Source organism: Arvicanthis niloticus, chromosome 28, assembly GCF_011762505.2.
Source record: "Arvicanthis niloticus isolate mArvNil1 chromosome 28, mArvNil1.pat.X, whole genome shotgun sequence".
NCBI lineage: Eukaryota > Metazoa > Chordata > Mammalia > Rodentia > Muridae > Arvicanthis > Arvicanthis niloticus.
This window is the reverse complement of record NC_133436.1, coordinates 3,601,222-3,616,835: the sequence shown is the minus strand read 5'-3', so window position 1 is coordinate 3,616,835 and position 15,614 is coordinate 3,601,222. Positions and strand designations below refer to the sequence as shown.

At 45.2% G+C, this 15,614-nt stretch overlaps 1 protein-coding gene and 2 long non-coding RNA genes across 24 annotated transcripts in view; 1 reads left to right on the top strand and 2 right to left on the bottom strand.

Moving 5' to 3' along the window:
* Positions 1–9,368, bottom strand: part of LOC143440015 (uncharacterized) — a 23,744-nt gene extending 14,376 nt beyond the window's left edge. The window contains exon 1 of one of the 2 annotated variants that reach the window (XR_013107944.1): positions 8,952–9,368. This is a non-coding gene — a long non-coding RNA (uncharacterized LOC143440015). The remainder of the gene's footprint in view (positions 1–8,951) is intronic. The other variant, XR_013107945.1, reaches the window with a different exon arrangement.
* Positions 6,964–8,145, bottom strand: LOC143440016 (uncharacterized). The gene is made up of 2 exons (XR_013107946.1): positions 7,966–8,145; positions 6,964–7,528 (listed from the first exon to the last, which is right to left on the bottom strand). It is a non-coding gene; the product is annotated as an uncharacterized LOC143440016 (long non-coding RNA).
* The window catches only part of Afdn (afadin, adherens junction formation factor), a 123,777-nt gene continuing 116,395 nt past the window's right edge, over positions 8,233–15,614 (top strand). For 6 of the 21 annotated variants that reach the window (XM_076926580.1, XM_076926579.1, XM_076926578.1 and 3 more), the window contains exon 1: positions 8,234–8,479. In XM_076926580.1, the coding sequence (XP_076782695.1) occupies positions 8,375–8,479 (105 nt within the window). In that variant the 5' untranslated portion in view covers positions 8,234–8,374. Of the gene's footprint in view, positions 8,480–15,614 lie in introns of all 21 variants that reach the window. The other 15 variants (XM_076926585.1, XM_076926591.1, XM_076926584.1 and 12 more) reach the window with 3 other exon arrangements.

The following is a 15,614-nucleotide window of genomic DNA, read 5'->3' as shown; positions in this document are numbered from 1 at the left end:
GATTTGGGCTTGTGAGTTTAATGCCCTAAAAGGCTAAGGGGGGTGCTAGACCCCACGAAGCTGGAGTTACAGGGAGTTGTGAGGCTGCCCCTGATTTGGGCGCTGGGAACTGAACTTGGGTACTCTGCAAGAGTGGTGCCTACCCGGAACCACGGAGTCATCACCCCAGCCAATCTGATTAATTAATTAGTTAATTAATTAATTTTATTTATTCACTCATTGTGTTGTTCTTTGCTGACCTGTAACTATGTAGACCAAGCTGACCTCTAACTCACAGAGATCCACCTGCCTCAGCCTCCCTAGTGCTCTGATTAAGGGTGTGTACCACCACACCTGGCCCATCCTCCATAATTTAATGAAACTATATAGTTGTGTTTTGCCATGTTAACTATTATGGCCGCGCATCTGCACCTTGAGAAAGTACACATGGGTGAACATATTAAGTGGAGATATTTGTCTATGTATGTAACAGTGCTGAAATCTTTAGTAACAGTGAGAATTACACACGTGGTCCCGATGTGGGTTTTTGTTGTTTGTTTTTTAAACAACACTACAAGGAATGACATCAACTACTCAGGTAAGAGAGCTGAGTTTCAGAAAGACAGTTGGGCATTAAATGGCCAATGACAGCTAGATGAATTTATGACTCTAAAGTCATATTGACTCCATCATTCTGAGATACAATTTCCAAGGAAAAGAGACAAAAAGCTCTGGGTTTCTGGAAGGAGTGGTAGGAGCTCTGAGTGGCAGAGGGTACTTAGCTGGGTCTATGGAGATATTTGAGTCTAGATGGGCCACATTATCTTGCTTCCAGAAGGATCTCAACTCTGGGCTTATTAGAACAGAACTCGATTTTTTAAAATATCACTGTGGGTATTTATTTGTGGCCTTCCAGAGCCCATGTCTTGTGGCTGTGGCTGAGCCCCAGCTCTTGGACATTGTGACATCTCCAATGTCTCTTTTCCCAGTCACTGCAGCAAGGTTAGAAAGGGCAGTACACCACTTACACCAGAAGTAAAACACTAGTTGTTCATGGCTCACTGACCAAGACGAGTCACATGGCTCTGCTTATTTTACAGGGTGGAAAGTGAAATTCAGTGAGCTCAGCAGTGCAAAGTTGAAGCTTACAAACCACAGAGGTGGTCAGCATTTCATCCGGTGAGTATGGAAAGGGGGCTCCCACATAGAGAGAAGCGGAGGTATGAAGCTGGAGAGGTGCAGGGATGGAATACAGGGAGACAGGTACTCTGCTTAGAATTCACACATGACACTGTCGGAAAATAAAGCTGCAGAAAATAACTGCATGGTTGGCTTTGATGCGGGAGTCTTACTGGTTGTGAACACAGGTGGGACATTCTGGGAGCTGTGTCTGGGGAGGCTTGGTTTGTGATGAGGAGAGAGAATGTGACCTAAATGGTTGTGTGACAGGTGGAACTGCCACAATTAGACAAAGGGGGTGGACTGTGAGCAAGAAGGGAGTGTTCAGGGTAACACCAGGGTCAAAGAGATGAGCCTCTAAATCAGGCATTTAGAGAAAAGCCAGCAGGCAGTGGCAGCATGGGAGAAGGTGGCTTGGCAGTGAGTCTAGGAACTCGGGGTTGGAGACTGTAGGGTTCGGGTAAGGCTAGATGAAAACTGGTTTTATTCTACTGAGAATGGACAGTTTAAAATGGAACACTATATACTGAGGCAAATTCATTAAAGTTACCAGAGAGCAAGATATTAACAGCCTTCTACAGCTTAAAGTCCTACAAAAACTTCAGAGCTCTACTGAACTCTTTGGAACAAATGGAAGTTCTAATGCAGTGCCTTTTAATAGTTGAAAGGAAATGATGGTAAGTTAAAATTTAATGATTTTTCTCCTTCCTGTGTGGTGTTTCTGCACAGTTTCCCTCACACATGCACTGCAGTGTTCTTCAGAACTTCCCTCAAGCTGCCAATATTTAAATCTCGAACGGGTACTAGTGAGCACCACATTGCAAACAGATTCTTGGAAAACAATTTGAAAGTCTTCATTGGCTTTGACCCTCAGAGCAGCTCAGCAAGGGTAGTTAATGTCTGTTGACCTCCACGTTTATTCCCCACTCGAGGAGACTGAGGCTTAGACAGCTACAAGATCTGTTTACAGCCCTAGACAGGCTCAGAGGTGGATCGAAAACCTGGGCACTGTGGCTGTCGGCCAGCGTTGTTCCTCTGATCACACGCATGTTCCGTGCTGGAGTGGAGACAGGCTCACCTGACTGGAAGGAGAAGTGTGACCTTGGAAAAGAGATCCAGTTTCAAGGTCAAATGGTACCTGAAGATCTATTTCAGCCAATGATTATGAATCCCAAACCAGCAGTAGGACTCACCAAGGGAGGCTTAAGTACCCAGACGACTGGCCTCTCCCTGAGTGTGTGACTTGCTGGGTTTGGGATTAGGTTGAAGACATATTTGTTAGATTTAAGCCATTTGAAATCACACACACACACACACACACACACACACACACACACACACACACACACACACAGAGTGCAGGGATTAAAGGTATTCACCACCACTGCCCTAATTTGCTTCCTTTTGAGACAAAGTCTATGTAGTCTGGGCTGGCCTTGATCTGGTACTCCTAAGTGTGCCCACTATTCACTCCCAGCTTGTCATCTTTACAATTTCTTAGACTCCACATTATCTTCTCATACATTTCTTTAAGGTTCCTAAAACACATTTCACTTTACGCTCTTTTCAGAATATTATTTTTACTCCTCATTCATGAATTTCTCTCGGTTGCCGACCGTGAAGGTCTTTTGGCACCCGGTCTCTTCCTTCATGCACTTCAGGAATTCCTAGTTTGTTAGCTTCTGTCATGCTCTTTGCTTAGCTTCTTTCTTGCTACAAGGAGGGCTGTGACTAAGGGAGCATCCTGTTGTCATGGATGCATGACTCAGACTTCCTCACTGGATGGGCTAGCATAGTTACTGGTTAGCCGGCTGCATCGGTGGTGGCTTCTCTTCTGCTGCACAGCTTTATATAATCCACACCTGGATGCTATACTGGGCAGTAGCTTTCTCCTCTCCGCAGCATTTCTAGCCATCACTCACCACCCGACAAGAACCTAGCCCCTGCAGGATCTGTTTGCTACAGGTTGCAATGTGCAGCAGGACTCACTGTTCAAGCCCTTTCTTACTGTTGTGTACACCCTTTTTGACAGGGGTGCTCAGCCACAGTCCAGTTGCTTCCATTCCTGGACACCCACACTTCCTCCTTTTTCCTGGTGTATATCTAGGGTAGATATGTGGCTGTGGCAGAGCACTTCAGAGCAGGTATTCACTACACCATCTTAACAGAAGGCGTGAGTCAAGCTTCCATGTCTCATGGCATTGCAAATGTCAACAGCACATTTAAAATCTTTTTCGGAAGAAATGCATTTTCGGAAGCACGTAAAACCCTTTATTTTTTATTTATTTACAGATATGCAAGTAGATAAGAAGCGGTTTCTCTTAGGGAACATTCTTAGCCATGCTTTCAGAACTTCACAAACAAGGCATTTCTCAACACTGTTTTTTTGTTTCTCTTATTTTTATTGTTGGTGAGGCACTGTAACATGACATTTTTTTTTTGTTTGTTTGTTTGTTTGTTTGTTTTTGTTTTTTTTTTTTTTTTTTTATACAGGGTTTCTCTGTGTAGCCCAGGCTGTCCTGAACTCACTCTGTAGACCAGGCTGGCCTTGAACTCAGAAATCTGCCTGCCTCTGCCTCCTAAGTGCTGGGATTAAAGGCGTGCGCCACCACCGCCCGGTGGCATTTTCTTTTCAGTTGATATGTATGTACTGGTTATCTCTAAGACTCTAAGTCTTGTCTACACAGTGAGTTTCAGATCATCCAGGGACTATTGTTTGCTAGGTCTCATATAGAGACCTTGTTTTTTTGTTTTTTAATATTTAATGGGAATTTACATTTTAGAATATCAGTTTCCCAGCAAAATTATACACACATATACATCCTTTATATAGCCCATATTAAATATTACACATATGTATACGTTTTTAAGTTAGGGGCATTGAAACCATACAAAATAAGTCGATATATTTGGCTTGTTCTTATAATAATATGCTTGTAATGTCTTCCTAGTACTGTTGGAGGCTTTGTAAAGATTTGGTGTGGGAATAAGGCTTATCATGTGGCTTATCTTGGTAGCATTTTATGTTTTCACTATTGGGGGTTGAAGACAGGTAGATATACTCTACCACCGAGCTATATGCCTTGGCAGCTGCTTCTGTCTATCCATACCAGAGAGGAGGTGAAGCCATACTAACATATAGTGCATCAAGTCACTGGTCATCAAGCTCCACTGTCATCTCCCTGTTTTGAGGCAGGGCTCTACTTTTAGCCCTGGAACTCACTCTGTGGAACAGGTTGGCCTGAGTCACAGAGGTCTGCCTGAGGATTAAAGAAGGGTGTGTGCATCACCACTCCCGGCTTCTACAATTGTTTTCCATCACAATTCTCTGTAAACAGCTTTCTGAAGATTTTATGAGGTATTCTAAATGTGACTAAATATCCGGCACTAGAAATCTGACAGGGTAGAAAGATTAAGTAAAGTACATACCCATGGAAACCTCAGCTAGACTTCCTCCCTCTGACCCTTCTTTTCTCCCCTTGTTTCTTGCTTAAATAAACTAATCAGCATTGAGCTGCCTAGCCTGCAGATTCTGAAGAGGGGTTAGCTGTTTGGTCTTCAAGGTTAACAAGCTAGAACAGCTTTTGGACGTAGAGGCTTTTGTGGAAGACGATCTCCACATTAGTGCTGCCTCTGCTTGTACCTTTATTATGTCCTCTTAACTTTACATTTTGTTTAAATCCTTTGATATAACATGGTTTGTAAGCTGATCTGTGCAACTGTAAAACTGAGATATTTCAACGTTCTACTAACTTGCCAAAGTATAAAAGTTATTGGGGAGTCAAATGATCTGTTGGTCGTCAGATAGTAGTTGCTGTACCTGTCCTTTACTGTTCTGAGATGTGCTCATCACCTTCTCGGAACTTCCTTTCTGGGGCTTGCCTTACACTGAGGCAGAAAAGGTTTATTTCATATGGATGGTTGTGGAATTTTTTTGAAGATTTATTTTATGCGTGTGAGTACACTGTCACTGTCTTCAGACAAACCAGAAGAGAGCATTGGATCCCATTTCAGATGGTTGTGAGCCACCGTGTGGTTGCTGGGAATTGAACTCAGGACCTCTGGAAGAGCAGACAGTGCTCTTAACCTCTGAGCCATCTCTCCAGCCCCAATGGAATTTGTTTTTTAAAAATACTTTGCTGAAGATGAATTTCAAATGGGATATAGTTCAGTTGGTAGAGTACTTGCCAAGCAAACAGGAAGCCAAATGTTCAAACCCCCAGTACAGCAGAAGCAGGAAGTGGTGGCATATTCCATCCCCCACCCCCAGCCCTGTTACTCTGGAGGTACAGGGAGGATCAGAGTTCAAGGTCAGTTTTGGCTACAGAGTAAACACAAGGCCAGTCTGAAAAACTTAAGACTGTAAAGGGAAAAAAAAACCAAAAAAACAAAAAAAACAAAACTCGATGGGTACTAGTGAGCACCGCACTGCAAACAGATTCTTGGAAAACAACTTGAAAGTCAGCTAGTGCTGATGTTTTTGTTTTTATGTTTGTTTTTTCAAGACAGGGTTTCTCTGTGTAGCCCTTGCTGTCCTGGAACTCACTCTGTAGACCAGGCTGGCCTCCAACTCAGAGAATCACCTGCTTCTGACTCCTGAGTGCTGGGAATAAAGGCATGTGTCACCACTGCCTGGCTTAGTACTGATGGTTCTTATTGCTTAACACCCAACTAACATATTTTAATACCTTTAAAAGGGCAGATCAAGACTTAAGTATAAAGTGGTAATTTAAATGTTCAAAATTGCCTAACCGGATTACAGTCAGCCTCACCTAGTGCAGCCTTGTTTGACTTTACATTAGTCTTTCAATCTGTTTCTGTATTGGATGTAGTTAACAAAGCTCACGGGGTGTCTGTGTCCGTGTGTGTGTGTGTGTGTGTGTGTTAGGGTGTGTGTGTGGGGGGGGGGGGGCCTGGACGGTGTGTTAGGCTTTTCTTCCTTTTCCACATCATGTGTCAGGTGTGACCAGTCAGTGAGCCCTTGGCTTAAGCACCTGTCCCCCTCATATTCAGGACATAGGTTGTACTACGGCTACCTATGTCCCTTCTTTCTTTCATGAATATCATAACACATGACTCAGAACATGGGTTTGGTTCCCTTTTCTTTTTCTTGAACTTCTAGTTCACCATGGAGGATGACCTTCAATTCCTCATCTCCCTGCCACGCCTCCCTGTTCTTGGAACTCAGGCCTGGCCTACCACTCCCCATTTATCTGTGCTTCTCAAACAATGAATATTATTAGGATAATCGGCCAGCCTAAACACGGAGTAGTTCTTCGAGTCTTTGTAGTTGTGAGAGAATCACAGGTATTCTGTAGATCTCAAGTTGCTTTTAAGCCTTTATCAATACACTGATGACTTACAATGAACTATACTTTGGGAACTGATTCACTGGTCAAGATGATACAGATGGAGCTTTTTAAAGTAAAGCAGAAACCAACGGTAGCTGCCACGGATTTAGAACCATCTATAAGCCCTGCACTGTGTCGGCTTCTCTACACACATATTTCTTCCCATAAAAACAGCACTGCAGAGTCCACCCTCGGTTTCTAGCAACACCGACTTTTCCCTTTAGCAACACAGTGCCATCCATGGGTGTTAGTTGTCTAACTGCTAGTTTTGCAAACTAATTCTGTAAAAGCCAGTTCTTTATGCTGTGAAAACCAGTTTCCGCTGCTGGCTCTATCAAGGGAACTATGAGTGTGGAGGCTAGTGAGGGTCTTGAGCTGCACCGACAACTGAGTCCACACAGAAGCACAAGAACTTAAAAGGCACAAAGGAACAGAATGCTAGGACAGGAAGACGTATTCATACACATATGCTTTTTTTTTTTCAGATCGCCCCCTTTAACTTCCAGAAGAGGACAAGAGGTCTATAGAAGAATTCATTCTCCATGGCACGAGTTCAACACCAGGCTCTTCTGCTGAACAGCCTCCTTATGTAGCCTTGCTGCTCTAGTGCAGTTGCACAGCAAAGGAAGACAAAGCCCAGCCTGGAGGACAGATGCTCTTCTTTCCTACAAAAGAAGAAACCCAACTCGCAGAGAGAAAACGTAACTTCTCAGTGGAAAACGGAGATAGCAGAAATATAGATCATGTCAAATGCAGCGGACTACCCTCTTAGCTCCGGTGAAGGCTTTCCCTTAGAGCATGCCACGGAGCACGCCAGACACCAATTTTACCTGGATTAAGCGGGGGTGGGGTGGGGTGGTGGTGGTAGTAACAGCTTTTTCCGGATGTGTTCTCCAGCGAAGAGATGAGATATTTTTGGCAGGGAAGACGGAATGAAATAGACAAAGAAACAAACGTCTCTAAAACCCAGCGCATTTGCTGTTCAAGATAATTTTTGGGTTTCTAGGTTCCCCGGGACGCTTTAAAAGATTAAAAAAAAAAAAAAAAAATCAACAAAGCTCACGCTAGTGTCTCTCCCGGTTTTAACTCGGGTTCTGGGTTCTCTGTTTCCCCCGAGGTGGCGTGCGCTCCCCGGAGACACAAAGGGCGCCGCCGCTCCCTGCCGGGGCTGAGGAATGCGGGGGATCCAAGAGCACCCCGAGCCAGAGGAGGGCTCAGAAAACATTTGCACTGCCGCTCACACACAACCATAATAATTTATCTTTCCTCTGGAGAAAGGTCAGCTGGGGTTTGACCCCAGCAGCCAGCGCAGCCCAGGCGTCAGGGCCGCGGCGGGATGGCCGGCCAGTTCCGCCGGCCGCGCAGCCCACGCCCACCTGTCCACCCGGCCCCGCAGCTCCGGGCCGCCCCGCCCGTCAGGGCGCCGCCCGGCCTCTCGACCGCTTGCCCGTCACACCTCAGCCTGCCCAGGGCGGACCCGGCGCGGCCGCAGGACTGAGCCGCTCCGATCAGGATTCACGCCGCCGGCACAGAACGAGCGCCGCCCGCGGTCACCCGGCGCGCCTCCTGCACGCGCACGCGCACACGCGCGCGCGCGGCCACGCGGCAGCACCTAGCGGCGCGGCGGGGACGCGCACGGCGGGCGGGCGCGCACGGCGGCGGGCGGGCGGGCGGGAGGGGGGCGGCGCTCGGCGCACCGGCCGCGGCTGAGGCGGGCGGGCTGAGGCGGCGCGGGCCGGACGCGGGCCGAGCCCGGCGGAGGACGCGCGGCGGTTGCGGCGGCGGCGGCGGCGGCGGCGGTGGTGGTGAGGCGGCCTGCGGTGTTGCGGCCCGGGCCGGGCCGTGGGGGAGGAGCGGCGGCGATCATGTCGGCGGGCGGCCGCGACGAAGAGCGGCGGAAGCTGGCCGACATCATTCACCACTGGAACGCCAACCGGCTGGACCTGTTCGAGATCAGCCAGCCGACCGAGGTGAGCGCCGCCGCCGGGGTGTGAGCGGAGCGGGGCGCGCGCGGGCCGGCGACGCGGAGGCCGCGAGACGCAGAGTGCGGTGGGGTCCCGCGCCCGCCCATCCCCCGCCGGCCTGCCCGCCGCCCGCGGACCCGCCCTCGCCCGCGGCCCTGTCCCCTCGGCCTCCGCCCACCGTGCCGGCCAGTGGGGTCCCTAGGGGCGCTCGTCCTTGTCGCCTCCTGCCGCGCCCCGCCGCCCGGGCGGGGTCCAGGGCGGCTTGGTGGCCGGCGCAGCGGGGCGGGCGGGCCACCTGCGCGCGGGGACGCACCTGGACGCGCACTTGTGTTCCGGGACCCCCGCCCGGCCACCCACGTGTGTCCTCAGACCCCACCTGTGTCACCGCCACCCTTTCCCGGCACTCATCTGTGTCCCCAGGCCCGGCTCGCGCCCACGGGACGGCACCCGGCCGCCCACCTGTGCCCGCGCGACCCACCTGTGCCTCGGGGTCCCCCGCCTGGCAGCGCGCCGGTCCCCCCACGCGGCCCTTGCGGGGCTGCGGGCCTTCCACTGCGGGGCTGCGCTCCCCGCCGCCCGTCTCTTTGATGGCGTCTTCCTAAGGTCGGGACGCCGATCTCGGGCCCCCCTCCGAGGCCACGTGACCGTCGGCCGGTGCCCGCGACGGTGTGAGCCCGGTGCGCCCCACGGTGCCGCGTGCGTTCGGGCCCGGCGGGGCGGCGGGCGGACGGATAACCCCAGCTCTAGCCCCGGGTGCGCTTCGGGAAGAGTTCTGGACGGTCTTTGGGGGTGGGGCGAGGGCAGGTATCCAGCCGGTGGATCCCGGGGAGACTGCGAGCCGAGCTGCGTGGCCGGCCGGAAGCCTCGGGGGGGAAACCTCCCGTGACAGCGGGCCGAAGGGCGTCGGGTTAAATTGTGGCGGGGTCGACTTGTCCCACGCGACCCCAGACTTTACCCGGGACGGACGTGTGCCCGATTTGGAAATAGCTCTGGCTTTGACTCGCTGTAAGAGGTGCTTGCTGAGACACTGCAGCCAGCGCTTAGCAGCGGACACACGTTGGGTAGATCCGAGCAGCCTTAAGATTAACTCTCAAGCTTGGCTTTCTCCTTTTGACTTAATTTTGCCTGTGGAGGAAGGCAGGCTTCCCTGTCCCTCACACCTTCTTGTGAGCACACTTGACCTAGTTAGAGCCCTTCTCTCGAGCCCTATTTGACAAGCCAAGGTAAATCATTAGGTTCAGGTTGCCAATTTGAACACCGATGTTAAGTTACTCCTGATTCATAGTTCGTCTTCTGTAACGATTTTATGAGTTGTATTTTAGTAAGCAAATTTACTGTGTAGTTAGTGTTCATTCATACATAGCCTTACAAGCCTTTCTTTAGAAAGGAGACGTCAAGCAATTTAGTTTCAGTATTATCTTGTCTTTCAGAATAATTAGCTTGATTTTTTCTTTTAATGGCAGGATAAACTTTGCAAATAAAATATTGCTAGTCAGCTGAATTCTCTTGTGTACCGCCCCACCACCCCCTCCCCCGTTAAGAAGATGTGTTTTCTGTTGAGAAGTAACATTCAGCTTAGTGTTTTAGTCTTAAATTGAGGTGTTTCTTTAAACCATTTTAAGTTAAATATTTTAGATTTAAGTGGATTCTATTTTATAAGCATTCACTTGAAACTTTTATCTATCCTTTTGGAGAGATGAACAGTTAGTTGCATGTTTTGGGGGATGCTTCTCTCCTCCCCCAGTTTTCTTCAGGTAAAGAGTTGTATAGACAATGAAAAAAATTAAGGAACTTAAAAAATGAAATTATCTTTTTCATGCTACATTATCCTCCCTTACATCTGAACATCTCTATTTTTAGAAACAACTTGTAATTGAAAGTCTTTCTTAATGAAATTAATTTGTTTTGGAAATGTCTTCTTTTTCTTTATTATGTAGTGGCTAGCGCACATTTTCTATTCTGTTTCTTTGCGGAGTCTTTGGGTACATTGAAACGATTCTGGTCTTCAGTTTGAAGCTAAGCTTTATTAGCACACTAGATCATAAAAGTAAGCGAGTTCTCTGAAGCAGGAGTGGAGGGCCAGTGGCTGCAGCCTGCTTTGTCTAAGCTGCATCTGAAAACACTTTTACTATCCTATGGTTTGCTTTTTATTCCATTTGGCTGTTACAACTGAGAGGAGAAGAATTACACCAGCCCCTGTAGATGTTCAGTAACCATTGAAAAGATTCACTGCAGAAATTGATTTGTGAAAGATTTAAGCCTTGCATTTGTTTTTAAATGGGTAGAGTTTTATGCATGTTCGTAAGAGTATGGCCAGTGTTTTCTTTTGTTTGTTTATTTTGGTACAATGTTGAGTGTCTATTGCCACATTTTAAACTCTGCTAAGTCACCTGTGACTTGGTTGTGTCTGGCAGCTGTGATAACCACTGATAATTCTTTGCTTTCAATATTGAGCAAGATGATAAACAGGGATTATATTTACCTTTAAAGAAGAGTATGTTTAGGCATCATCCTGGTTAAGTTTGCACTTTTCCTTCATGTTCACACTTCTTTGTAAAGGGAACATGTTCTGTGAACCAGCAAGTTGTTAAACATTTTCAGTCAGTTCTTTATTTGGGTCTTGTGTACTTCTTGAAAATGAGAGCTAACGATCTAAACTCAATGTGAGCATTTTATGACTGGGAGATTGATGTTAAGCTGAATTAATACCTTGGCCACTATAGAAACTAATAAACATTTTCTCAAAGTGTTGTGGGACTCTTTCCTTTTGAAATTAGGGATTTCTGATGATTTATAATGAAATTAGGGGTTTCTGATGATTTATAATGGGAGAGGGCTCCTTTAGATCTTTTAAATTACCATTTAAGAAGAAGGCTTCTCTGGTCATCCACAGGTCTTAGCAAGATTTGTTATCAGAATTAGATTTTTTTCCCTCTCATTACACAAAGGCAAGAAATTAAAGATTTATTCTTGCAGAATTGCTGTCTGTCACAATCGGCACTTAGTAAGCATAAAGAAAGAAATATTGAATATGGTTGACTTTGTGTATGCCTTTGTTCCTGGCCAAAAACTTGTAAAAGTTCAATGAAAATTGTTCAAATAGTAAAGACTTGTTTTATTCTGACTTTTGCATAAAAGTTATGCTGATAAACTTAAGTTATTGACTTTAGCTTTAATGAGATACATTTCAGTCATTCATTACTTACTTAATTCATTGTTGCCTTTTTGCCTCTGGGGAGAAATAACCCAGAATTTGTGTGTACACCCACGTATGTTTTATTATAGGTGAACATGATTCATTCTAATTCCTTGGTTAATCTTGAGAAGTCATGATGATATTACAAAAGATGTGTGCAAAAAATAACATGGAGATTGCCACAAGAGGTGGACTAGGAAGTGTTCAGGCAAAGAGGTGGTAACTGCATCGCTTATTATAGCTACATCTGTCTTCCAGACTGACACTTAGGGTGTATATGATGTTTTGTCATGCAACCTGGTTATATTTGAAAACTTTGAAGGTAACAGTTGTAGTTTAAGTATTGGTCCTGATGCAAATCTTTTTTTCTGTGACAGGTGGTAGTTGTTGGTGAGATTTAGTATTCATAGGCATTCTGTTCTTCATTTCCTTCCTTTTTTTTCTCTTTTTTGATCTCATGACAGGGTTTCTCTGTATCACAGCCTTGGCTGTCCTGGAATTCACGTGGTAAACCAGTCTGGGCTTAAACTTTGAGAAATCTGCCTGCTTCTGCCTCCCAAGTGCTTCTGCACTACATTGCTTAGTCATTCTGTTATTATTTACTTATACTGTTATTGTTTGAGACAAAGTCTTCTTGAGTAGCTCAGACCAGCCTGCAGCTAGTGATTCTCTGCCCCAGCCCCCTCAGTGCTAAGATTATAGGTGTGTATGCTGTATACTTGACTTTTTTTTCCTCCTTAACTTACTGACCTGTAGTGATCGTTATAAATCTCTAAAGTCTTTATGTTATGTAATAACGGATGTAAAATTTGTGTTTATATAGCTCTTGTCTAATTTATGTACTTAAAACAATTTCAGATGATGGCATTGTCCAGAGATATTTTAACAGGTTAATGTGCAATTATTAGATGGTCGAATTGAAAACTTCGGAAACCTGTTTTCCTGAACATCTGACTTGTAAATACTTTATACCCCGCATTTCTGTTTGAAGTTCACACATAAGTGGAAGTAGGAGAACTGCCAATTCCTGTAACTTTAATTTCTTCAAATCCTATTTTAATGATGCTTCTTAAATGCTTTACCCTCCCTTACAGCCCACCACCCACCAGAAGTAGTGGAAAAGAAAGGATCCAGGGGTGGGGTGGGGGTGGGAGTGGAGCTGTTTAGAAAGGTTCTTTGGAGCAACTCCCATCTGTGTTGTGTGGAAATTGGCAGCTCAGTTCACAGGTTAGCAGGCAACTGCAGCTCGATCCACTCACAAACACTTGGTGGATACACCAGCAGTCCAGTTTGGTAGAGTCGGCTTAGCAACAGCAGTGACATGACCCTAGCAGAGACAGCCAGGCCTCAGCCTAGGCTCCAGTCAGCAGGAGGGAGGCAGAAACACCAGAAGTGCTCAGCTGTGCCTCTCTCAGGGAAGAGAAGATCAGGGAAGACTCAAGATCCACAGTTAGCTGGACCAGCAAGCCAGGCTCTGTCTCTGTCACTCTGTGGAGTTCTATTTATACCCTCCAAACATCACTTGTCCTCCATGTGCCTTGCTTCAGCACCTGCATCCAATCAGCCTGAGTCTGCAGAAGTGGCAGGAAAAAGTCCAGTATACCACCAGAAGTTTTTTGGTGTATTTCTCTCTGTGGAGTCCTGACAAATGACAATGTAAGGTGGAGGGAGCAATACATGTGTGTCCTTAATAAAGAATCCTTCATCCTGTGTCCTTTCACATGCTTACTTTAGTAGAACACCCTGTTTCCTGTGTCTATTTCAGTGAAATGTTCCTTCAGGAGTCTGCCTTAGTCTTTCACACCGTGTCCACTTTAACAAAACATTTCTTCATGTGTTTGCCCCAGTAAAACACCATCCAACCGACTTTCCAAAGAACACTTAAATTTCCATTTCAGATGTTTGATCGATTCCCCATTTTTCACTATCAAACATATACTTAGGTACTTTTTGACTCTACGGGGTAAAATCAGAACAACTGATAATAGGAAGAAGAGAAAAAATAATGTTGACAAGGAAATATTTTTCATGGTAGCCAGTTTTTAATAATATACTCCTACAACATACTACCTGGCTAATTTTTGGTATAACTGTTACACATTCAGCACAGATAACAATCAGGTTATTTTCAAATATACTAACCAGGTAGATACCACTTTCCTCCTACAGATATTCCTAATAGCTGCTCTCTGGAATCACAGATCTATCTTGAAGTCCTAAGAAATTTTCCATACCAGATACTGGAAGGGGAGTTTGAGAATTAGAAGCTGGCATCTGGCAGTGTCTAATTTCACAGAAGCCATAGTACTAGTCCTGTAATGACAACATTTTTTCACTTTAGCATGGAGAGTGAACTGTTCTTTGAGTAGTTTCTGTAGCTCCTTGTTTCCTGGTGCTTTGCCATTGGTAACTTTGCACACAGTCTGCTCTGTAACGGTCATGGAGTAGAGACTTGACTTACCCCCTCTTGAGCTGAGGCTTGGCCACCTAGATACAGTACTGGTATTAGCGCTGACTACTTCATTTAGACCGGTTTTAATTCATTGATTTGTTTTCCTGTGCCAGTGAAAATAACTTTATGCAGTTTGTTGGCCCAGTGGAATATAAATTTTGTAATTAGAGATTTTATGGAATTTTAATTGTGATTAAATGACAACAGTAGAATATCAGTAGAAGTGTCTTTCATATTGAAAAAAAAAAAAAGGGAACCATATTAGGCTATGGTAGCAGGTTGGTGGCAGTTTAGGAGACACATTTGCTGTTATGTTGCCAGGTGAATTGAGCAGTTGTGTCTGTAGAGCATCACTGCTAAACATTGGCCACTGTTCTGCTGGCACACGGTTAACTTGGTTTTAAATAGTTTTGCCAGATTTGAACTCTGGGGGTAATGTCAGAAAATGATACAATTATTTTGATATAAAGTTAATTTTCCTTTACTATGAATAAGATAGAAATTGCTAAAAACTACCGTGATTTAATATTTTAAAGTTGTGTTCACATTAGAGAGAGTGTTGGTTTTTGTTCAGAAGTTTGGGGTTTCTATTAGTTTCCTGGCAGATCTACCTAGACAATGCCTGGGACAAGGACCAGTGCATGTGTTTTGCTTGTATTTATACTTGAAAGATGGGCACTAAGAAGTGTGTTATGTACATCCCATTGATTCTTTATCAGTTCCATATGGGTTAAGTATTAGCACTGACATTCCATTAAGCCCAAAAAAATCCCTGGGTAGTCTGCCTGCTGCTGTCTCTCAACCTGTGAGTTGATTGCAGTGTGTGTATGTTATCAAGGATGGACTTTCTTTATTCCTGAGCACAGTTTTCTTATCTCTGCTCAATTTGAAATCTAAAGTCCAAAATGCTACAGAATCCAAAGCAGTCTAAATGCTAAAATGCCATCACAAGTGGAAAAAGTCAACATATGACCTCATATGACAGGTTGTACTAAAAAATACAGGCATAATAAACATTTTGTATAGAATTACAAGTAGGTTCTGTTTATAAGGTGTGACATAAAAATGGAACAAATACATTTAACGTTTAAATTCATGCCCTATCCTGAAGACACTTTATTTTGTGCATGCAGGTACTGTGAAACCCGGAAACATGTGGATTCTGAAAATAGCTTTGATACCAAGCATGTAGGAAATAGGAACTGGGTTAAAGTAGTCAGAGATAGCAAGGGCACTTGACTTGTGTTTGCTGGTCTCAGGTTATCTGGCTTAGATTTCTTACCCTCTATTCCTGGCTTGGATTTTGTTCTAGTAACAGTGACAACAAAAATTTACTCTGTTTTGCATATGTGAATGACCCTTATCACATAATGTAGAGAGTGAATGTGCTTAATAAAGTGAAAATAAGCATACAGACAAAAGGCTTACTTATAGTTCTGGAGAGTAGTTTCCTTATGTAAGTTGAGCTTAAAAGTTGGAAAAAAAATAAGAGA